This window comes from Salmo salar, chromosome ssa15 (assembly GCF_905237065.1).
Source record: "Salmo salar chromosome ssa15, Ssal_v3.1, whole genome shotgun sequence".
Taxonomy (NCBI): Eukaryota; Metazoa; Chordata; class Actinopteri; order Salmoniformes; family Salmonidae; genus Salmo; species Salmo salar.
The window spans coordinates 79,568,384-79,591,124 of record NC_059456.1 but is presented as its reverse complement, the minus strand read 5'-3'; the positions used below and the strand labels follow the sequence as shown (position 1 = coordinate 79,591,124).

The 22,741-nt window shown below is 40.7% G+C and overlaps 3 protein-coding genes across 11 annotated transcripts in view; 2 read left to right on the top strand and 1 right to left on the bottom strand.

Moving 5' to 3' along the window:
- Positions 1-5,895, top strand: part of clstn1 (calsyntenin 1) — a 65,443-nt gene extending 59,548 nt beyond the window's left edge. For all 4 annotated transcript variants that reach the window (XM_014145781.2, XM_014145779.2, XM_014145780.2 and 1 more), the window contains one exon: positions 1,713-5,895. In XM_014145781.2, the coding sequence (XP_014001256.1) occupies positions 1,713-1,907 (195 nt within the window). In that variant the 3' untranslated portion in view covers positions 1,908-5,895. The remainder of the gene's footprint in view (positions 1-1,712) is intronic.
- A 591-nt stretch (positions 5,896-6,486) lies between these two features.
- Positions 6,487-9,967, bottom strand: lzic (leucine zipper and CTNNBIP1 domain containing). 3 transcript variants are annotated; one of them, XM_014145631.2, is made up of 7 exons: positions 9,735-9,967; positions 9,053-9,162; positions 8,608-8,743; positions 8,124-8,222; positions 7,742-7,837; positions 7,367-7,448; positions 6,487-7,260 (listed from the first exon to the last, which is right to left on the bottom strand). In XM_014145631.2, the coding sequence occupies exons 2-7, from the start codon at positions 9,151-9,153 to the stop codon at positions 7,202-7,204; spliced, it is 573 nt and encodes a 190-aa protein (XP_014001106.1). In that variant the 5' UTR covers positions 9,154-9,162; positions 9,735-9,967; the 3' UTR covers positions 6,487-7,201.
- nmnat1 (nicotinamide nucleotide adenylyltransferase 1) lies at positions 9,855-21,081 on the top strand. Of its 4 annotated transcripts, none has more exons than XM_014145617.2 (5): positions 9,855-9,983; positions 13,463-13,614; positions 14,423-14,606; positions 18,808-18,932; positions 19,833-21,081. In XM_014145617.2, the coding sequence occupies exons 2-5, from the start codon at positions 13,500-13,502 to the stop codon at positions 20,234-20,236; spliced, it is 828 nt and encodes a 275-aa protein (XP_014001092.1). In that variant the 5' UTR covers positions 9,855-9,983; positions 13,463-13,499; the 3' UTR covers positions 20,237-21,081.
- The last annotated feature ends 1,660 nt before the right edge of the window (positions 21,082-22,741 follow it).

Here is a 22,741-nt window from a genome sequence, read left to right as displayed (position 1 = left end):
AAATGGTGGTCACACCAGACACTGACTGGTTTTCTGACCCAAGCCCCTGCCTTTTTTTTAAAGGTATTTGTGACCAACAGCTGTATTTCCAATCATGCAAAATCCATAGATTAGGGCCTAATGAATGTATTTCAATTGAATGATTTCCTTATATGAACTGTAACGCAGTAAAAAATGTGAAATTGTTGCATGTGCATCTATTTTTCTTCAGTATATGTTTTGAGGCTATACAGTCTTTAAATTTACAATGGTTACAAAGATCGGCGTAAAACAAGCATATATTTTGGGTTCTGATTGGGTGTGACAGTTGAACTAAGCTCATAAGTTACTCATTGATTCTTAAAAAATTTAAATACTGTATCATTGATTTATATGTCCAAAATTGGTATAGCAACTGCAGATTGCCCCTTTTAAAGGGATAGTTCTGTTATTTTCACATATGTATATATTTGTTTCCTTGTCTGTAGACTGCTTTCAAGGTTAGGAAAGAAATATTGAATTAATATGTAAAATTGCTGAACTAACCCTTTAGCAAAACAATGGATGTATTCAACAGTGTGCAGGTATCTATTTGTGTGCAAAGCCAGAGGTGGAAAAAGAAAAAAATTGTCATACTTGAGTGAAAGTAAAGATACCTTAATATAAAATGACTCGAGTAAAAGTGAGTCACCCAGTAAAATACTACTTGAATAAAAGACTAAAAATATCAGATTTTAAATGTATTTAAGTTCAGTGGTGGAAAAAGTACTCAATTGTCATACTTGAGTAAAGTAAATTCTACACATCAAATTCCTTATATTTAGCAAACCAGATGGCACACTTTCCTTTTTAATTACTTTTTTTGACAGCTAGGGGCAACTCCAACACTCAGACTTAATTTACAAAGGAAGCATTTGTGTTTAGTGAGTCCACCAGATCGGAGGCGGTAGGGATGGCCACGGACGTTCTCTTGATAAGTGTGTGAATTGGATTTTCTTCCTGTACTGCTAAGCATTCAAAATGTAACTAGTACTGTTGGGTGTCAAGGAAAATTTATTGAGTAAAAAGTACATACTTTTCTTTAGGAATGTAGTGAAGTAAAAGTAGTCAAAAATCTAAATAGTAAAGTACAGATACCCAAAAGAATGACTTAAGTAGTATTTTTACTTAAGTACTTTACACCACTGTGCAAACTGTCATCAAGGTAAAGGGTGGCTACTTTGAAGAGTATAAAATATATTTTAATTTGTTTAACACTTTTGGTTACTACATGATTCCATATGTGTAATTTCATAGTTTGTATGTCTTCACTATTATTCTACAATGTAGAAAATAGAAAAATAAAGAAAAACCCTTGAATGAGTAGGTGTCCAAACTTTTGACAGGTACTGTGTGTGTGTGTGTGTGTGTGTGTGTGTGTGTGTGTGTATATGGAAATAATAAAGACAACACAAGAATAAAAAAAGAGGAAGCTATAAAAAGGGTCAGTGCCAATACCAAATGTGCAGGGATACTGGAGTATTTGAGGTAGATATTTACATGTGGATGGAGATTAGGATTAAGTGACTGGTATCAAGATAAATAATAATAGTTAACAGTATGGCAGCAGCATAAGTGTTGGTTACAGCCTACGCAGCTGCTGATCGGGTCCGTCCACTTCCTTCAGATCTTTCTCACAATCACTTAATAATGTGTGAAAGACTGACCCTCTTTCTCCCTCTTTCCTTTGGTAGACTTATGAGGACCAGCACAGCAGTGAGGAGGAGGAAGAAGAAGAGGAGGAGAGCGAGGAAGGCGAGGAGGAAGACGACATCACAAGTGCTGAGTCGGAGAGCAGCGAGGATGAGGAGGCCGGAGAGCCAGAGGACCAGCAGGGTGCCAGCAGACAGCAGCAGCTGGAGTGGGACGACTCCACACTCACCTACTAACAGACACACACACTCATACATTTTTACATGCACATGCAAACACACAATTCTTACACACACAAGCAAACACACACACTCATATACACATACACACCACAGGAGGTTGGTGCCACATTAATTGGGGAGAACGGGCTCGTGGTAATGACTGGAGCAGGAGTGGAATGGTATCAGACACATGGTTTCCAGGTGTTTGACGCCATTCCATTTGCTCCATTCCTGCCATTTATTATGAGCCGTTCTCCCCTCAGCAGCCTCCTGTGATACACACTCTTCTCTCACACACTCATATACATACGCTAACACACGACTCATAGAATTTCTCATCCTCACTACCCCTCCTAACCAGTGGGGGCACACCCTTACAAATTCCTTACAGAGGAGCCATGATGTAAAAACAACACAAATCCCCCTTAAAAGCTATATATTGTCAAGGTTTCCCTGTCGTCATCTTAGTGGTGGTACTCTGTGTAGTATAGTAATCACCGGATCGCTGATTTCTTACTTTTTTAATTTTGAATGTTTTATTCCCGGGAAGACTTGGCCAACATTTGCATTTTGTTTTGAGCTACCGTGAGGAAACAACCTTGCACTTTTGTTTAGTTCTTTACTGATGTAAGGCTTTCAAAATGGAGAATGATTTTTAAAAATGTATATTCCTTGCACATCTATTTTAGATTTGTTTGCCACTAAACGAGAAAAGCTTTGACTTTCTTTTTTTTCTTCTTTGTGCTTGTTGTTGTCCGGAGAGGGAAACGAGATGATGTTTCAGACACGTAGACCGCATATTTACATTTTTCTCCTTTTAGTGCATGAGGATATTTGAACAAGTCATATGTGTAGATGAATAAATTGCTTTTTAATATTTTGTAAATATGAAGAAACCATGTAATTAGTCAATGTGTTAGTGAAGGCCTAAACAAATGGGTCCAATATCTATAAAGACGCAGTACGTCGTGTAGAATATTTGTGTCACAAAGGCTATAGCATGTTGCACATTTTTTGGCAAAGCTCTTCCGTCATACTTGTACAAAATGTCCGCTTCAAGAAGAGCAACCCAGACCCAGAACTGTACACAGAGGTTTCTATGGCAAAGTGTTGCTCATTTTGTCTTTTCATTTGCAAGGAGGTAGTTATTTCTTTGCTTAGTGGGGACAGGACTGGTTGATTTTGCTTTCGGCTCCTCACATGCCACACCCTTCACATGCTACATATACAAGGGTGGGAGGTAGCCTAGCGGTTAGAGCGTTGGGCCAGTAACTGAAAGGTAGCTAGTTTGAATCCCCGAGCCGACAAGGTGATAAATCTGTCAATGTGCCCTTGAGCAAGGCACATAACCTTAATTGCTCCAGGGTCGCTGTTGATAATGTCAGACCATGGCCGAGACCCCGCTCGCCGACGGTGTCTCAGGGAGAGTTGGGATATGCAAAAAAACACATTTCCAATTCACGTGTGAAATAGGACAAATATAAGCACCCACCAAATTATTATTATTACTTTGCTTGACTTGCACAGGTGGCAATGCTGTACTCAAGGCGACAATGTATTTAATTCCCATTCTAGTCTGTTATTGTACAGAAGGTAATTTGAGGTCAAGATGATCACGTTCAGTAAACCACAGTCCGATGTAGCTTAAGGTACTAAGAAAACAGCCAGCTTCTGCAGTTCCGCTATCAATTCACATTGAGCGTAGATATGAATATTTCTGCTAGCACATTAGGACTAGCAGAGAACTACACTCCATCTGCAGCTTTTAAAAAGACCTTACATATTCCAGTCCTGCCGTGGCATCAAAAATATTACAACAAAAACACAAACGAATCTCAGCGTACAGACGGAGCTGAGGGGTATGGTTAGTCTAGCTTTAGGAGGGCTCAGTTCAATAGCACGGCTGCTGTCCTTCTTTGGAAGAGAAATGAAATGCGAGAACATTTGTCTGCTTCATTGCAAAAAAAACAACATTTTTTTGAAGGATTTATTTCATGGCATGGCTATTTAACCTGAAATAATATATTCGATTCATTTTTAAACGGTTTTCTCGTTACAGTTAAGCGTAGTCTCACTCTCACTGCAGTTGTTTTACTTATTTGAAGGATATTGAAACCTTCAAATAATAACAAATGTGAATAAATGTGACTGCTGACACATTGCTGTGATATGAGAACTCTTTTTAAAATGTAATCTTCTTTGTCCTTGTCTGAATCTTTCAAATTAAATCTTTTTTTGCAGTAGACCACTAGATTTTATTGTACATGGAACTGTACTGTAGAGTTGTTCTAAGATATTTGTTTACATTTGGTAAACTTGTTTTTCCTCTGGTATTAGTATAAAACTTATACAATTAATTGAAAAGATGTCAGATGTTAACCTCTAAATCTCCTCTCAGAAATCACTGCTTGTTCATCTCAATACCTTCAAAAAAACCCATGCGGTAAAGGAGTTGTACCCCTCAAACAGGTTAACGTTATTCCACCGTTTTAGGAATCCAAATGAATTATGTACATTCTGCAAAACTTTCATAAGTATGTTTTATGGCATGACTTTGGGAATTTTAGTCAAACTTAAAAGTAAAGGTGAGGCATGACAAAGTTGGACAACTGTTGGAAAGGTTTATAAAGGAAGTCTTATACTTTGCATGTTAAGCTATTTTTAGAGGCCAAATACATTATGGCTCAAGTAACACAAGTGTACCATTTTATGCTTTGCAAGTTTCATATAAAGTCATTTTTTGGAGACCGTTCCAAGTAACTTTTGAGGGTTTGAGCAAAACCATATGTCTGGAGTCGCTCAGTCACATTTCTGTTAGGCCCAATGTATTTATTATTTTTGGTCAACTGCTGAAATGTGGTGAACAGTCTCCCCTTCAAAATGACTAGGGCCCAATAAGGGGGTCAGGTTTGAGCTGGCCCAAGTTGGGAGTGCCTTTTGCCGATCACAGCGCATTAACACAACTAACAAAACACTCATCCACGCTCTTTTAGTTGTGGCAACTTTTATTTTGTAACTATTTAATGCTAGATTTCTTACAGAGCTGGGGGAAGTGATTTTATTTAATTTTTTAGTAATAATAGTCCACTGCTAGTTTTATTAAAAGTTAATGTTTTACATAGGTGTCATGTGTCTATGTTTATGTGTAGCGAAAGTAGGACCATATTGTATCCTCTATAGATATTGTACTGAATCATCATATTGAGGAAATCCACTTCTAAAAATATGTACAATATTAAAATGCTCTAGGCAGCATATGTGGGTATAAAGTTACCTATTTGTGTATAGTGAACGGTAATTTTGAACAGTGTATTATTGCCTGGTTTGCAGACAAAGTTGTTGAGGGCAGCATGAAATTCACCAGAACAAGAGTATAATCTTATTCTCTCCAAATTTCTCACACTCATTTTGTCACAGTCCATTGTCAATTTAACATTCTGAACATCTCATCTCCCTTTTAAACATTTTATTTATTTATTGAAAAGTACAAATCAAACATACTACTGAACAGCCACCATTCCAAGGGACCAGAGTTTACAACTGTTTGTGCCAGTCAGTTGAGCTTGGGCCTCAAGTCAAGTTCTGTGATACTTTTGATCAGCCCCTTGGACATTTTCCTTTCCATTGAATTGAATGAATGTCGCTGTCCATCCAGCAGACATATAGGAGCTTTGGGATTCAACGGGTGTTTACGTTGCATGAATCACTTCTAATGAAAACAACAATTTTCTGTATATTACATGTGGAACTGTGAGATTTGAGTGGGAGAGGGGACATGTATACTACTGATTCTCAGATTGTCTGTTTTCACAAGTCCACACCACTCAAACATTTTTGGTTTATTTTTTATCTTTGCTCAAAAATGGAAGGTGACAATGTTTTCAGAACTGTTGAATGCTTCCTTTTGTGCTTGTTGGGGCTGCTCTCACTTTTCTACCAATTGAAAGGCAAATTGTAGTGAAGTTGATGCTTGCTCGTGGACAAAATAAAGGATGAGAGAGTACAAATGTGTCTGGATTATGTTCTGTTCTGAGTTCACACTTTTAATTAAGACTGGTGTCATTCTCTGTACTTGAGGTCTGCTGTATCTGCCCTTGCCTTTTTCCTAAGTGTGCACTTGCACACCTCCCCATGGTGGAAACATTCTCTAGCCAATGATTACACCAATACAATGGTTCTACATAAGAGGAAGTGTGCAAGTACACATGGAAAAGGATGCAGCCTGGCTCATTTTGAACTCTGTGAAACCACGACTGGCGCTTCAGCCATGTGGAATAATGAGTAAGATTCTACATGCAAAAGTGATTACTTTTGATTAAAATGCTTTATCTGCCTTCCCAATTATACCTTTTTTTTAAAATTCTAACTTACATTTTATGGAAAAGAAAGATACACCATGCTGCATTCTTGACAATATGACCGAACGGTGCAGATTACCGGTCCATTCGAGCAGGGCATGCCTGCCCCACCGGCTTCCCTAGTTCAAATCCACTCAGTGATAAGACTGTCAGGGGAGTCAGAGCACTGGTGTTACTTAGAAATAGGAATGTTTGATCATGGTGCCCCCTGGTGCTGAAAGAACAGAACTAGTGTATAGAATAATGGAAATGTGTTTTAGCCACAAAACACTATATTTAATGAGACAGAAGATTGAGAAATGTAAGTTTATATTAGGAATACAAAAGTCATAGAGAAACTTATACCACTTATGATTACATTTTTAGAAAGTATTTTGTAGTCAGACATCAAACATACTACACTACACATCCAAAATTATGCATATACACTGTAAACTGACTTTAGATTGACATTTCCGCACTCCTATCAATTAAGAATCAGAGCTGGTTCAAGTTGGTGTGTTATGCAATTACATTTAAGCCCAGCGTTGCATATTTAACACTGCAATGGTTCATTTATTTATTTTGACATGAACAGTTATGCAGGAAAAATAATTAAATCCAGGAGCTAAAACAAAATGATTTAGCCATGAAGACAATCAGTATGAAAACTGAATTTAAAGCCTTCAAAATGTCTGAGCCACACTTAACAAAAATGATGACCGATGGACTGTTTGAATTCTAAATAGACTACTCAATACTCAAATACTCTAGTACCAAATGCATACCAAGTTTTACAATCATCTGAAAATGAAAAAAAAAAAATGTACAAAAGTTTAACTTTACTCTTTAAAAGCAGGTACGGTCTGAGTGCATGATTGATTACTTTATCAATATTATGGCACGGTTATTGGGTGGAAACACTTGATGTTAAAACACAATCGTAGACATTGGACAACGCCTGATTACTCTCTATACCTTGGTTTTCTCCACACCAGAACTAGCTAAAGCCATTATCTTGTCTTCTGATCCTGAAACGAGTGAGATGCTGGTTAAGTACAGTAGTTTGTTGAGGTTGGATCTCATGCTATAGTAACACGTAAAAGAAATAACAAGTGCAGTAGAGTTAAAGCTCACCGAGGTCTGCAGTGATTTTTTCAAATTGGCTGAGAGTTGCGGTCACATTTTCAGCCAGAAAAGTCTCATCTTCGACTGTAAGCTGCAGGAAGAACAAAGAGAAATGAACATTAATCCACACCATAGTCATAAGACACCTGTTATAGTATTTCACTAAATGAAATGACAGTTAATGACTGTCATAAACACCATACAATTTATTGAACTCCAGATGGTTACATTTTGTAATAGTTTTTCATGACATGTTATACCAATTACCATTCCATCATAGCAGATTATCAAAATATTCAATGCCGCTTTCTCTTACAGTATTCATCACAAGTTCAAGCTGCATGAAGAAGGGATCACAGTACACTGGTACAACGGGCCTTTTACCTTCTCGCCCAGTTTTCTCAAGGCAGTGAGGATCTCCAACTTCTGCTGAGTGTACACATCCCTCAAAAGTTTTCCCACCATGACATCACGGTCCATCTACAGAGAATTTCACGCCATTAGGCTAAACTTTCAGGGGCGGTTTCCCAGTCACAGATTCATTTTAGTCCTGGATTAAAAAGCTATTTCAATAGAGATTTTCCATTGACCATGCTTTTGAGTCCACGACTAGGCTTAATATGTGTCAGGAAATCCAGCCCTCAAAGCATTCCATGAACTGAATAGGTTTTAGAATGTAAAGCTTACTTTTGATATTAAATGTATCAAATAATGTACAAACAATAATTTACATAAAATACATGGATGAACAGTGCTTCAGACCAACCTCTGCTAATCTGGTTCTCAACTGCCCTGGCTGCTTCTTGGCAAACATTCGGATCACCTCGGGGGTCTTGAAAGCTTGGCTGATGGCAGCCTGGATTGCCTAATGAAGAAAAAGACAGTTCTCCCATGTCATGCATCATGACAACATTATGGTTTGTCATTACCCGTTATAATATTATGTCACTCTTATGATATGACAGTGTATGGCCCATAGAGATACATTAGATCAGGGTTGTCAAACTCATTCCCTGTAGGGCAGTGTCTGCGGGTTTTCGCTCCTTCCTTGTACTTGATTGATAATTGATTATTTAGGAACTGCCATCACCTAGTTGTCTAGGTCTTAATTGGACAAACTATTAAAGGAATTAACAAAAAACAGCTGACACTCAAACCTCCAATGGAATGAGTTTGATACCCTTGAAGTATATTATTTCTATTCATAGTATTCTATTTAATTCTAAGACCTGGTCATCCAAAGTCCCTACCAGTTGCATTCCTCCAAGCTCATCCACCAGTGTCATGTTGCCTGTCACCATCTTCTTCAGAGACTCATTGAACTCATTCAACTGCTCCAGGGTTTCCTTCTTGGTCTCCTCGTACTCCTCCTCTTCTAGGTCGTCTCTAGAATAAACAGAGAGCCCCGGTAATGGAGGAACAATATCTATGGCTGTACAGAGATGTGCTCTAAATTGCATTAATACTACATGTATCACTTTGTGGAATCCTAGAAATAAAATGAATATAATGACTCATTCTAGTTCTGTGAGTGGAACATCCACTCTAGAGAGATGTGGTCTAAGTTCCATGCTACATTCCTCAGTGGAATCTTATAAATATAATACACTGAATTAATTATTCTAGTTCTGTGTGTGGAACATCCTGACAACCCACATTATGTTCACAGTTAGGAGTGACTGATGATGAGAGTACCTGCACTCTTCCAAATCTTGGAGCTGTTGCATCAATCTGTCCAGTTGCTCCTCCATGTTTTGTTTTAGTTTCCCAGTTTCTGATTTGCCACGAGAAGCCATGCTTCCACCCTGCAAATATCATATTTAGTGAGAAAATAGTTCACTTTCATGTATCACTTGTGGATTATGTACCTAGTTACAAACACAATGGAGCGGTCTATCCTTTGACAAGAACAATAACATTCGCTATTAGCTAGCTACTGTAGTTAGCTACCTTGTTCCCACTGGCCGCCAGATTCATCTGACTGGGACAGTTTTTTTGTGTGTAGTAGTGTAGCCTGTGGCTATAGTTGTCTAGCTGCTGGCTTGAAAAAATTAAATAAGTAATCCTCACCTGATCGTTACAACAATATAACTCGTCTCAACACAATCAACTTAGGGAAGAGGTAAACATATATTTGAATACTTCTCCATGAAATGTGTTACAAAATACTGTCAAAAAACATTTGGGAGTGTGGGAGTTGTGAACGTAGCTCTTGTTCGTGGTCATGGATAGAAGGGATCCAGCGTTTGTCCGAATTTACTTTTCGTAGCCGGTTTAAGAGAAATTACGTAGCCGGTTAAATGTCTAAGGTTGGTTAAAGTTAGAAAATGGTTAGGATTAGCTAAAATGCAACAACAACAAAAAATGTTTTACGTACATTTGACAAAAGCTGAATCCCATCTAGACTTGACTCTTATTCCGTGGGTGCGGCCTTTTCCTTTCCGGTTGTTTTTTGTCCAATCATATGTCTCTATTTTAATCCTCTCCAATCAATGACCGAATTGTAATACAGGAAGTACATTACATTTTAAAGAGTCATTTTAGTGTTAGGTTCCTTGTATCTTGGGAAATTCAAGCGAATGTTTTCAGGGATCTGGGAAGATTGAGGGATTGACACGTTTGCTGTGTAAGGAGGCGACTAGAAACGAATGAGACCGATTGTTTGATCACAAGTGAGAGTTGTTTGATATCGTTGAGTCTTGTTTCGTTATTGCAGAAATGTTCATAGGAAATGGCGGCGAGTAGTGCAGATGAAATGGAGGAGATTGAGGGAAAGTTGGTGAAGCAGCAGCTGTGTTGGAATGCGAACAATATGGGTGTCAGTTCTGATGGTATGGAGTAGGAGGATGAGGGTCAATGGCCGGAATGGTCGGTAGTGAAAAGACATAGGAAGAAGGGAGATCATGATACAGAAAGTAGTGGATCGTCTTGTAAAGAAAGCATAAAGAGGGCCAAGGTGTAGGATGCAAGAGTAGTGATGTGTTGGAGTGGAAAGTGGTGATTGTGTTTGATGAGACCACATGGTCTCACTTACACCCTATCTAACTAACTAATGCCGGAGAGAAAGAGGTAAGCGAAGTGAAATTAGCTCGCTTCATTGGAAATGGTAGATTGTTAATATTGTGTGGGAACAAAGGGAAGATATTGAAAATAGAAACATTGAATGGGATGAAGATTAAAAGCCATGTACCTGGTGCTTATGCTAGTTTAAGGGTAGTCCTCACTGGGGTCTCAATATATCTATGTTCACAGATGATATTAAAGTCAAATGTTGATTTGATTTGATGATATTCAAGGAAATGTGAAGGGAGGCAAAGGGATGAGGCCAAAAGTTTGATCAGTAGGAAAGAGGATCAAAGAAGTGAAAGGTTCAGTGATACTGAGGTTTGAGAAAGTCTTGTCGTGAAAAGTACAGATCGGATTCCTTAGTTTCAATGTTAGATCATTTGTCCCATGCAGTGCGGTGTTTTAAATGCCAAAGAATGGGACGTAGCTGCTCAGTGTAAAGGAAAGAAAAGATGTGTGAAGGCGCACATGATTACGGTGAATGTGGAAGCAGTGTGAAGGATAAGTGCTGTAATTGTGGGGGAGAACACAGTGCAGCATTTGGTGGATGCAAGGTACAGAGAGTGGCTCAGAGATACAGGATCAGTCATGATGTATCGTATGCAGAGACCATAAAACAGATTGGTAGAACTACAGTGCGGACTGATGGAGCATACATGGGTGGACCTGTAGTGGGTCTACTGTCGGGGCTGGTGCTTCTGATGGTCCTGGCATGATTTCGAGGCCTGTTCAGAAATCTTGTGCTCATGAATGTGCAGTGTCAAAGGACACTTTGATAATGAATTATATTGATAAGATTATCAGTACAACTTGGGTTGTGGAAAGCAGAAATGACAGGTTGAAGGTTATTGTGGAGATGGCAAAATAGATATTGGGGGTAACAGATGTTACTGTTGAAATGGTTGTTGACATGCTGAACAATGCTAAGGGTGGAGTGTTTCAGCATGATATAGATAACGTTTAATGGGGAGTGGGTTTTGGGGAGGTTGTCGTAGAAGTTAGGGATTTATTTGGTTTAGAATTTATTTTCATGGTAGTACAGAACTGGGCAGATCATGATTGATCGTACATTCCAGCACAGTAGGTGGCGGCATGCACTTAAACTATTGTTTGCGGACCACCATGATATAGAAGAAAAATGTTTTCAGGGTTGTTTTATTGTCTATTGCCATGGCTTGTTAGTCAAAATAGGCTATTTTAGCTAGATGATCAAAATAGCCTTAAATTTCCATGGAGTATTGAAGACTTCCCGTTAAACCCCACCGAAGAAGAAGGAAGGGGCTGAGGTTAGGTTTAGGTCTAAGGTATGGACGTCCAAAGGATACTGGATAGCACTTACCACTTTTTTTTGAGTCAAGCTCCAGAGTGGTGCAGCAGTGCTAGAGGCGTCACTACCTACCCTGGTTCAATTCCAGGCTGTATCACAACCGGCTGTGATTGGGAGTCGCATAGGGCGGCGCACAATTGGCCCAGCATCGTTAGGGTTTGGCAGGGGTAGGCCGTCATTGTAAATAAGAATTTGTTCTAAAGGTGAAATAAATAAAAAATAAGTCGAAGTCTAAGCCCCTTCTTCGGTGATTGGTCAGCAGTAGTCATTCTTCAATTAAGTGTTTGTTGTCGTTCAACGACAAGACTAGTTTTTGTGCACATTTTGTCACTTGAGGAATACTGCACTAAAAGTCTTAGTTAACTGTAAAATTGCGCGACTAAGACCTCTAAGTAAAAATAAATGACATATTTCTTGTTTTATCTTAGATTGAGTCTGACACATTTTGAAGAAGTGTTACTGTATGTTGTTGCGTACAGTGTCTCTAGAGGGACAAATTAAAAAAAAATCCCCTTGTTTTTCAAGCTAGTGTCTTTTTAAGGGAGTAAATGGCACAGACGTTTACTTCTGGCTCGGAGCAAACCGAACCTGTTATGCGGAAGCTTTGAGACCCGTCGTTGCAACCTGGTCTCAGAGCATTTCGAGACACTCCATTTAGTATGACACATTACGTTTCGTTTGGTATGTATTCGTTTGTGGATGTCCATCACCCAATTACAATTCGTATTATATTTAACAACATTTGCAAAAACGTACAATGTGTTATGAATTTGCAAAACGTACAATATGTTGCGAATTGCAAAATGTATGTTACGAATTCTAGCTAGATGTCTAACGTTAGCTAGGCTAGGGGTTAAGTTTATGAGTTGTGTGTAAAGGGTTAGCTAACATGCTAAATAGTTGTAAAGTAGTTAAAAAGTTATTGTTGCAATCTGTTCTTGGAGCATTTCTTATTATTCTGCATGTCATTTCGAGAAACTCCATTTAGTATGTTAAGGCATCAACGAAAGTAGGGTGGTTTGTCGTGGTGGCTGGATGAGGGTAATATAGCGAATGAGTTTGAACCTCAATACGGACAATCTGAGCTAATTTGCCAACACTGGGGCATTCCAAGGTTAACGTTAGATGGTGCATTTCTTAAAGCTCTTTGAGTTGCACACTTTTGCAAGTCAAAAGCCCGTAAGATTAATATCATTATTTAGTAGGCTTACACAGTAAGGCATACATAGACCTATGCCACTAACATTCCATCTATGGGCTTCATTCATTTATTTGTATTTTATTTATTTAACCTTTATTTAACTAGGCAAGTCGGTTAAGAACAAATTCTCATTTACAATGATGGCCTACCCTGGCCAAACTCAGACGATGCTGGGACAGTTGTGCTTAGATTCTATTCATATGTCATGTTTAGCCTATCACATTTAAAGTAATGCAAAATGGATTAGTCACAGAATTGTTCAAACAGCTGTACAAAGAGCCTTGAAAAAGTATTCACCCCTTTACAGTTTTACATTTTTTATTATCTTGTCTGAAATACTATAAAATATAAGAAAGAAATTAAATGTGTCAAAGGCATCAAAAAGTGAACTGTGCAATGAGCAAGACACATCCACACAACATATACACATTCAGTAAAGAGTTTTGAAATCTAAACCCTCCCTGTCACACAGCTTTGTCAACATATATCTTTGTATGTTTCTCTCTTTCAGCCTAGACTGTCCTTATAGCTCCTATGTACTGTAATCAATGGAGCCTCAAGATCTTACCAAAGTGGTTCTGCTGGCTTGTGGGTCTTTCAACCCCATAACCAATATGCACCTGCGTATGTTTGAATTGGCACGGGATTACCTGGAAGATACAGGTATGTCTGATTCATTTGTTGTCTGTCAACAGATTTTTTAAATGTATTTTTTATTTAACCTTTATTTAACTAGGCAAGTCAGTTAAGAACACATTCTTATTTACAATGACGGCCTACCAAAATGCAAAAACCCTCCTGCGGGGATGTGGGCTGGGATTAAAAATAATTAAATAAAAATATAGGACAAAACACACACCACGACGAGAGACAACAGAACACTACATAAAGAGAGACCTAAGACAACTACATGGCAAAGAAGCAACACATGACAACACAACATGACAACAACATGGTAGCAGCACAGAACATGGTACAAACGTTATTGGGCAAGAAGGTAGAGACAACAATACATCACGCAAAGCAGCTACAACTGTCAGTAGTAGTGTCCATGATTCAGTCTTTGAATGAAGAGATTGAGAGAGAACTGTCCAGTTTGAGTGTTTGTTGCAGCTTGTCAGTCGCTAGTTGCAGCTTGTCAGTCGCTAGCTGCAGCGAACTGAAAAGACACGCGACCCAGTGATGTGTGTGCTTTTTGGGACCTTTAACAGACTGACTGGCAGAACGGATGTTTTATGTGGATGATGAGGGCTGCAGTAGATATCTCTTTAGATTATACATTTGTAAATCATAACTTTGTTTTGTGAGTTTAGGACCTACTTCCTCAGACATTTGCATTGCTTCCAAATTATGAGAAGTAGGCCTAGACCTAGTCAAATAAAAGTGGTAGTATTTTGTATTTAACTGAATTTGTATTGTCATTGTGTGCTCCACAAAATTAGCTGGCCCAACTCCTCTTTCTTTGTCTCAGGACAGTACATAGTTGTGAGGGGCATCATCTCTGCAGTGGGTGACGGCTATAAGAAGAAGGGTCTGATTGAGGCCTGTCACCGTGTAGATATGGCCAGGCTGGCCACAGACACCTCTGACTGGATCAAGGTAGATGCATGGGAGAGCCAGCAGCCTGAATGGGTGGAGACAGCTAAAGTGATGCGGTGAGTGCTGATCATTTGTGTGTGGAGACTGTAGCTTAGGGGTTGTCAAATCTATTTTGATTTGGCGAGTTTGTGTGATACAAAAAGAAAAAAAGAGCATTACTTGCACTGCAAGACGCTTGTATTACATTTATCCAGGGTAACCTAGGCCAAGATGTACTCTTAAGGATCCTACTGTCACTCCTTAAGGTCCAAGGACCTTGTGTTATTTTCAGAGGTAGACTGGCACTGGCAGCCAAAAAACCCATCTAAATGTGAATCCATTTTCAATTGTGATACGGATCTAGAAACATAAATCCCTTTACTTTCATATCATGTCAAAGTAATTTCACAAATCCAAATGTGGCCCTCCCTTCTGAAGGACCGGAGTTCATATCAGTTTGTACCTAGTACCAGGGTTTAACACCTCAGACTGCTCATAGATACTTTAAAATGGGGATCCCCTCCCTTAAACACAATAAAAGAAACAAGAAAAATTCTCAGTCCCAAATAAACTCAGTTCTGTGTCCAAGAATCCATTCCAAGCTTTACTGGTGCGTGACCGAGGCGCTGCGTGTGAATGGAAACCACTAGTCAACGGATCTGTGGCTGTCCCAATAAAACACACTGGAACGGCCCGACTCAGTTCCTTTTATGAAACAAAAACAAAACAGTCCTCTTCAATTAAAATAGGACCACTCAAACTCTGAACTCCTCTCTCTTTTAACACGACCAGTGACAACTCACGACCATGTTAACGCTGTCTCTCGGTATAGCGGTTGAGAGACAGAAAGAGTAGCTTGTTTGATGACAGTTGATCCTCTGTCTGAGAAAGTACAAGCAACAAATCCCTCACTGTACTCATGGTGATCGGGGATCCTCAACTAAATGTTTATCATATATACTACTTTCTATTTTCACTGGTCAGTGAGTTACACTACTTTAAAATGCTTGAAACAACTAATTAGCAAATGTTGATTGCTTGTAGTTCCCTCTCATAAGTCGCACTGTAACAATTGTAACAATTGTCAGTACACAATAAGTAATAGTCTGTGCTAAAAAACAACAAAGTAACCAGGGGTTACATACACTCCTCACAAAATAAACTTAGCCTCCCATCAAGACCCAACACCTTTGACTTCAGAAGAATGCAATACGTTGATACACAGGGCGTCAGCGGCAATGTTCACTCGCTCTGGCTTGTACTACAACTTCAACTTGTAGTTGGCGAGAGCAGCCATCCCCCTCTGGCCTGTAGCATCCAGCTTGGCGGTGGCTTGCACATAGGTGAGGGGGTTATTGTCCTTGTGCACCAGGAAATTTGCTCCATACAGATAATCATGAAACTTGTCCGACGCTGCCCCCTTTAGCCCCAGGAACTCAAGCTTGTGAGCTGGATCTTCTCTGTCCTGGACAGTCTGGCTTGCATAAGCCACTGGTCTCCATCCCTCAGGGTACTCCTGGTACAGCACTCCGCCCAGGCCACTCAGACTGGCGTCAATGTGGAGGACGTAGAGCTTCTCAGGGTCAGCGAAGGCGAGCACAGGTGAGCTGGTGAGGCGTTCGATGATGTTCTGAAAGGCTCTCTCACACTCTGCTGTCCATCGTTTTCCAAACAGCTCCTTCTCCTTCCGGTAGGGGACTCTAGGGGGAGGACTGGTGGGCTTGACATTTTTTTTGTCTTGGGGGCATATCCATCTGGTAATCTCATGGAGGGATCTGACAACAGAAGTGTTTCCTTTTCACTTACCTCCGGTAGTATCCACAGAACCCAAGAAACGACTGGAGGGCCTTGAGGTTTTCTGGTCTGGGCCATGAGGGGAGGGCATCGATACCTTGGTCGGAGACTGTGGCCCAGGTATTTCACTGAGGTCTGGCAGAACTGGCACTTGTCGATGGAAAGCCTCCAGGCAGTCCAGGACCTTCATCTGCCTTTCCTCATGTCCCTTCAAGGTTTTACCAAACACAATGAGGTCATCCAGGTAGACCAGCCCTGCAAAGAGGTTCATGTCGCCGACAGCCTTCTCCATTAAGCATTGGAAAGTAGCCGGTCTGGAATGGTTCTTCTGTTCAGAGTGCGATAGTCAACGTCTGACCTGACAATTGTTCTTGCGGACGATGAGGGAGGCATATGGGCTACGTGACTCAGATGATTCCCGCTGCCATCCGCTCTCACGTGTTTCCAGACTTCTCCATCAGCAGGCACCATTCTTCTGCACTTCTCTCTGAATGGTTGTTCATCCATGAGTCTGAGTGTGTTCCACTCCCCTTGCACAGCCATTTGTGTAAAGAAAACTTTGGCCCGTTCCTTCAGTCTCCTTTTCAATCTTTCCATTTGTGGGGCAACTGGAGAGTTGCCAAAGTCAGGGTTTCTTCATTAATGGTGACTTCTGTGTGGGCTATGTGCGCTACTGGATGCAGTTCGGCCATCTTGGGATTTGGGTTGAAGTGTGCGTGCCTGGGTGCTTTCATTCTTCACCCTTAGAGTTATGCTGCTGCCATCTTCAGGATAGAAGCTGGCAGCTCACTCGTCTCAGCTGGTTCCACTAACACAGTGCAGGGCCTCTCAGCAGAGTTGAACTTCATGTAAACCTCGATGTTGCCTTCAGAGGTAGAGCGAATAACTTCCCTGACACTCGTCTCACATATCTGATGGGTCCATCCCTTTTTGAGCATTTCTCTGTTGCTTGTGGTTTTCACCACAAGCAACAGAGAACAGAGGGTTCAGTGGCGACTGTTGGTAGACATTGGAGCCCCTAAGCTTCTCACACAGCTTTCCCAAGACCGCAAACATGTTCGAGTTGGTCCCAGTGAGCATGCAGGGGTCTCCCTGCATGGGGGGGCTCAGGACACACAAGGGCAAGAGTTTCAATAGGCTGCTGGACACCTACAGCGTCACAGGAGATCTCAATGGTGATGCTGATGTAGCCGTCATAGGGTAGTTGCGCTCACTTAGGCCCCACGAGGTTATCCCTTCTAAAGGCTGGAGAAGGTGTTGTCTTTGTAGAACTGCCGGTGGATGCTTGCCACTGTCTAGGATGGCATGACAGGGTTTTCCCATTCACTTTCACAGGAGCCACAGTAGGCTCCTTTACTGTCCCCCTCTGCTGTTTCCCGATCTTCCTTGAGCATGGATGAAGCGTCTGTTGAATTCTTCTACATTCTTTCCTTTTCTGACAGTTCCTGGAAGAGTGGCCATCTTCACCACAGTTATAGCAGAATACGTTTTCATTATTCTTCGGCCCTGGACGTGTGGCTGGTCTGAGTTAGATGAAGCACCCAGGATCACCATTGCAGTTATGGCATACTTCAGTTCTTCTACCTGTTTGCGGAGAGCTTTGATTTTGGCCCTAGCATCTGATGATGGCTTCAATGATCTGTTCAGGTCTTGAAGGCTATGGCTTGGGGTGTGACAAGGTTCTTCAGCTCTCTATCTGAGATCTCTCATCATCAAGGTCTGTAGTTTGTCTGTTACATCACTACGGGGTGCTGACATAGGAGAGAAAGTGGTGGTGGGTATTTGCTCAGGAGAGAGAGGAATTACATTTCCTAGATGGATCAACTGCCACTTGATGCCCTTTTACTCATCTTCAACCACACAATTCAGTGAGATCCAGAAAAGAATGGGAGAAACTCTCCAAATACAGGTGTGCCAAGCTTGTAGCATCATACCCAAGAAGACTCGATGCTGTAATCACTGCCAAAGGTGCTTCAACAAAGTACTGAGTAAAGGGTCTGAATAGTAATGTAAATGTGATATTTCAGTTAACTTTTTTATAAATGAGCAAACATTTCTAAATACCTGTTTTTTGCTTCGTCATTATGGGGTATTGTGTGTAGATTGATGAAAAAACAACTCTTTAATCGATTTGTAACGTGGAAAAAGTAAAGGGGTCTGAATACTTTCCTACGCCACTCATGGTAGGGTGGGGTATGCAAAATGTCAACTTTGAGCACCTCTATCTCCTTACAGCGTTCATGTCTCAGTTACTTTCTGACTACTTCTGCCATGGGCAAATACAGTATGTATAGCAAGCTTTGTTCAAATCAAAGGTCTGCGGTCAAAAAGTTATTGAAATCAAATGGAACGACCCAAAAAGTCATTTAGTTGTGACATTTTGTAACCATAATAACAAGTGAAGCTAGTCTCCCATGATCTTTGCTTGGTTCCATTGGGCTTTATCTCCCTCGTGTCAATTGAATTGTTGTCTGTGCACTTAAGGCATCATTATAAAGAACTGATGACAGCGGAACAGAACAATGACTGTGTGGACACTGCAAAGAAGAGGAGGATTGAGGCGACAATGCACGCTTTCGAGGATCCAACCTCGTATCACACAAGGAGAGGTAAAAAAGGACAAACATTCTCCACGAGCATTCTGACACAACAGACAAATGCACACATTTCTTACTACCCAGAAGTTGCTACTAGCTCTGCTTTGGAGAGGAGGATGATGTGTAACACCCAGGGCAGGTAACACAACAGGACTCATTGCTGCTATATTGTTTCTTACTATCAATTCCACTCAGATTAGTAATGACAATTTTGGTCACGTTAGTGACACTTTTTTTTTAATGCAAAGTGACTTACAGAACCGTTGACATTGATAGTGATGTATTCATTATTTGGCCCATTTGGAAATTCAACCACAATGGAATTAAGTCCCAGACTTACTCGTGCATATATATATATATATATAGCTTTTTCAAGTTTTGTGTGTGCTTATTTTTTATATATATATATTAAATGGTCATATTAAAACTAAAACCGACAACCCTGTTGTTGCCAGCACCATGGTCTAACTCATTGAGCCAGCAACTGTTGAAAACTACTGTCTGTCTGGGACATTACCACCCACATAGGGTTTGGTGACAACTAGTCACTCTACCTGAAGACTGGTATGGTGGAACAGCAGGTGGTCTGCCCTGAGGTAATAAAAACTAAAAGTACATGGTGCTGGTTACATGTTTTACCGGCACATGCTGTCTCTACTAGTGCAGAACATTGTGGCCAACTTTTTGACATTGTCTGGCAACATTCCATGATACCTGTCTCTTAAGTGTAGGTGAACCCTAAGATGAAAAAATCCTTCTCAGAAATCAGGCAATTCCCACACTTTTACTTAAACCCACTGCTTCAGATTTTCTAGTCTGTGTGTTTATATCAGAGGTTCGGTACAGCAGAAGACACATTTCAGTCTTGTATGGGTTAATAAACAATTCTTCATCTGTCCATGAACCCTTTAGACAACAGCCCTCAGCTGAAACTCCTGTGCGGCGCGGACGTCTTGGAGTCCTTTGGCGTTCCCAACCTGTGGAAGCACGAGGACATTGCTGAGATCGTGGGCCGCTATGGCCTGGTGTGCATCACCCGCAATGGCTGTGACGCCCACAAGTTCATCCACCAATCGGAGGTGCTGTGGAGGCACCGCAAGAACATCCACGTGGTCCGCGAGTGGGTGACCAACGAGATCTCGGCCACGCACGTGCGCCGGGCCCTGCGCCGGGGCCAGACCGTCCGCTACTTACTGCCGGACCCGGTGGTGAGCTACATCCAGGAGCACGGCCTGTACAGTGCCGAGAGTGAGCAGAAGAACGCTGACGTCGTCCTCGCCCCGCTTCAGAGACACACCGGCCCCTCCTCCAGCTGAGGTGGCCAGCCATATTGCCTGCTGCCAACTTGAATGCCTTGAGACCATTGGAGGTCGGTGGGAGGAGCTATAGGATTACTGGCTCATTGGAATGGAATAGATGGAACGGCGTCAAACGTGGTTTCCATATGTTTGATACCGTTACAATTTATTTTCTAGCCATTACAATTAGCCCGTCTTCCTACAGCTCCTCCCACCAGACTCCTCTACTTGAGACTGTGTAGTAGAAGCATTTATCTTTTACTGGTTTGAGATAAGATTTGTGAATGAATGCACAGATGTTTTTGTATATTTTTGTAACAGTTGAAGTAGACTGCTCACCAGTGCTAGAATGAGTTTGCACTGGAATAGCCTCTTGTGTGGCATCTCCTCAGAGAATGGGTGAATCTGCTAAAGATTAAATGAATCACTGTGTGTTTTGTGGAATAGTATAAGCACCCAAGTAGTGGCAATCCCAAGCGGCAGAATGTAAACCCTTGATCTGTCACTAACAGTCAATCTGGTCCGTAGAGCACTTTATCTGTATAATAGCACAGATTGAAACCCATGATTATTTGTGTACAAATGAGAATTCCTTGATTTACGATGAGGCTGATGCTTAACTACAGAAATGTTTCATTTCGAAATGCAATGCAGTGATTAACATGCTCTCGTCCACCCTTGAGTATCTTAAAAAAAAAAAAAACAATGCTGGGGCTTTTGTGTGTTTGACTAATTCCTTCAGGCAAAGGCAGTTGGTATGTATGGAAGCTGTTTACAGATATAGTAGGCTAGAGTGACATAAAAACGGCATGGTGTGTATTGAGAGAAATAAAACGCTGTCTCTGTTTTGCAGCTTGTGAACACTTCTGTCAGTGTCATTGCTGTCTCCAAGAAAAAAACTGTACATCCATCTTGAGGAAATCCCAACCGTTCACACCTATTCTGTCTGCTTCAAATACAGGTTATTAGAAACTTTTTTTGTTAGTCTTCCTTTTTACGATCAAATTTCCTGATCAGATAAGCATTGTTCTGATAATAACATGAAATGTATTACAATAGTTGATTGAAGTGTAGATACAATACCCACTCAAGGGTTGCGTTAGTAGAGGCACTGTATGGAATCACTGAGTTGATTGAAACTGCAGAATGTCCCTTCATTTGTTTTTTGTTTGTTTGGCAACAAAGGCAATGCAGCCAAGCGCTTCCTATCTTGACTTGTCTTATTTCTAGAAATGAACTTCTGTTTCTTGATCAATGATCGAAAACCTAGCCTAGCTACGGTGGTGCTCAATTTAGCAGGACCGAATGAAAGCTCACGCCAAACCCTCATCTCAAATGTTCCCAAGCAAAACAGGCGAAATGGTTATTTATTTTCAGTTATGTACAATTTATCATCTCTGACATCATACAAGCAATCACTGTATCGACTCTAGTCATGTTCATAATATGTTTGGTAGTAACAGCTGGTGTCTTCAAGCCAGGGTGCAACTCAATATTACGAAGGTGTTCCTAATGTTTGGAATACTCAGTGTATGTCTGAGCATGTGTTTTTACACTCTGTCCATCACCAGGTATTGATCCCACAGTTTGTAAAATCGCCCAGATGCTAAAGCTGTGGGAGGTGATTGAGTAACAGGGTCACCTGTACATAATCAAAATCCTCAGCCCCTTCTGCAACTATACTTTCTCTTTCAGAGTGGACCAGGAGTTTACCAACGGGCTAGATACAAGGCACTGCAAGGTGCGATCCAGGCAACCTGTTTAAGTCTAGCAAAGCCAGACTCCCAAGTCTTGCACTGGCTCAGCTAGGTCTGGTCCAGGTCATTAGTGAGCGTTCCTTCAAACATTCTGCAGTTCAAGTTAGTGAAGGAACGCACCCTAACGACCTGGACCAGCCTTCTAGTCAGGTTGTGCGAGACTAACCTGACATTAACCACTTTGGTCAAAGATTAGATCATCCAAAGAATATTGAGGTTTCCATTAAAAGAGCATTTGTGATAAGGATTAGTGTAATTCAGCTTGTTCTAGCTAGCCTACATAAACTACGAGGTCAGTCTTTCAAAAATTATGAACATGCTTTTTGCTCTGTGTGTATCATACAGTTGCTGGTGTGGGAACAGATTGGGAAGAAGAATTGTGATTGGACTCTGAATAGAGAAGGATAAACTACATTCTCTTATGCATCTTATATTCCTACTCTCTTTTCTCAGGAGTTATACTGTGAAGGCCAGGTCTGCAAGCAAGTTTTCAAAAAGAATGTGAAGGAATGCACTTTAATGTTTCAAATTTCAATGTCACGTACACAAGTACAGTGACATGCCTTTCTTACAAGCTCCAAACCCAACAATGCAGTAATCAATATCAATGTTGCACAAAAAATAAAATGACAGAACAAAAACATGAGAAATAAGAACACAAGAAAGTAAGAAGCTATGTACAGGGTCAGTTCCATTACCATAATTACAATGTACAGTGATACTAGAGTGATAGAGGTAGATATGTACCAGGGGAAGATGACTAGGC

Coding starts and splice junctions, on each gene's coding strand:
- lzic (XM_014145630.2), bottom strand. CDS start 9,334: ATGAATCTGGCGGCCAGTGGGAACAAG. Junction 8,744..9,052: donor CAAGATTTGGAAGAGTGCAG/GTACTCTCATCA, acceptor TGTTTATTCTAG/AGACGACCTAGAAGAGGAGG. Junction 7,261..7,366: donor AAAAATCACTGCAGACCTCG/GTGAGCTTTAAC, acceptor CACTCGTTTCAG/GATCAGAAGACAAGATAATG.
- nmnat1 (XM_014145617.2), top strand. CDS start 13,500: ATGGAGCCTCAAGATCTTACCAAAGTGGTTCTGCTGGCTTGTGGGTCT. Junction 14,607..18,807: donor GAGACAGCTAAAGTGATGCG/GTGAGTGCTGAT, acceptor TGTGCACTTAAG/GCATCATTATAAAGAACTGA. Junction 18,933..19,832: donor CTCGTATCACACAAGGAGAG/GTAAAAAAGGAC, acceptor TGAACCCTTTAG/ACAACAGCCCTCAGCTGAAA.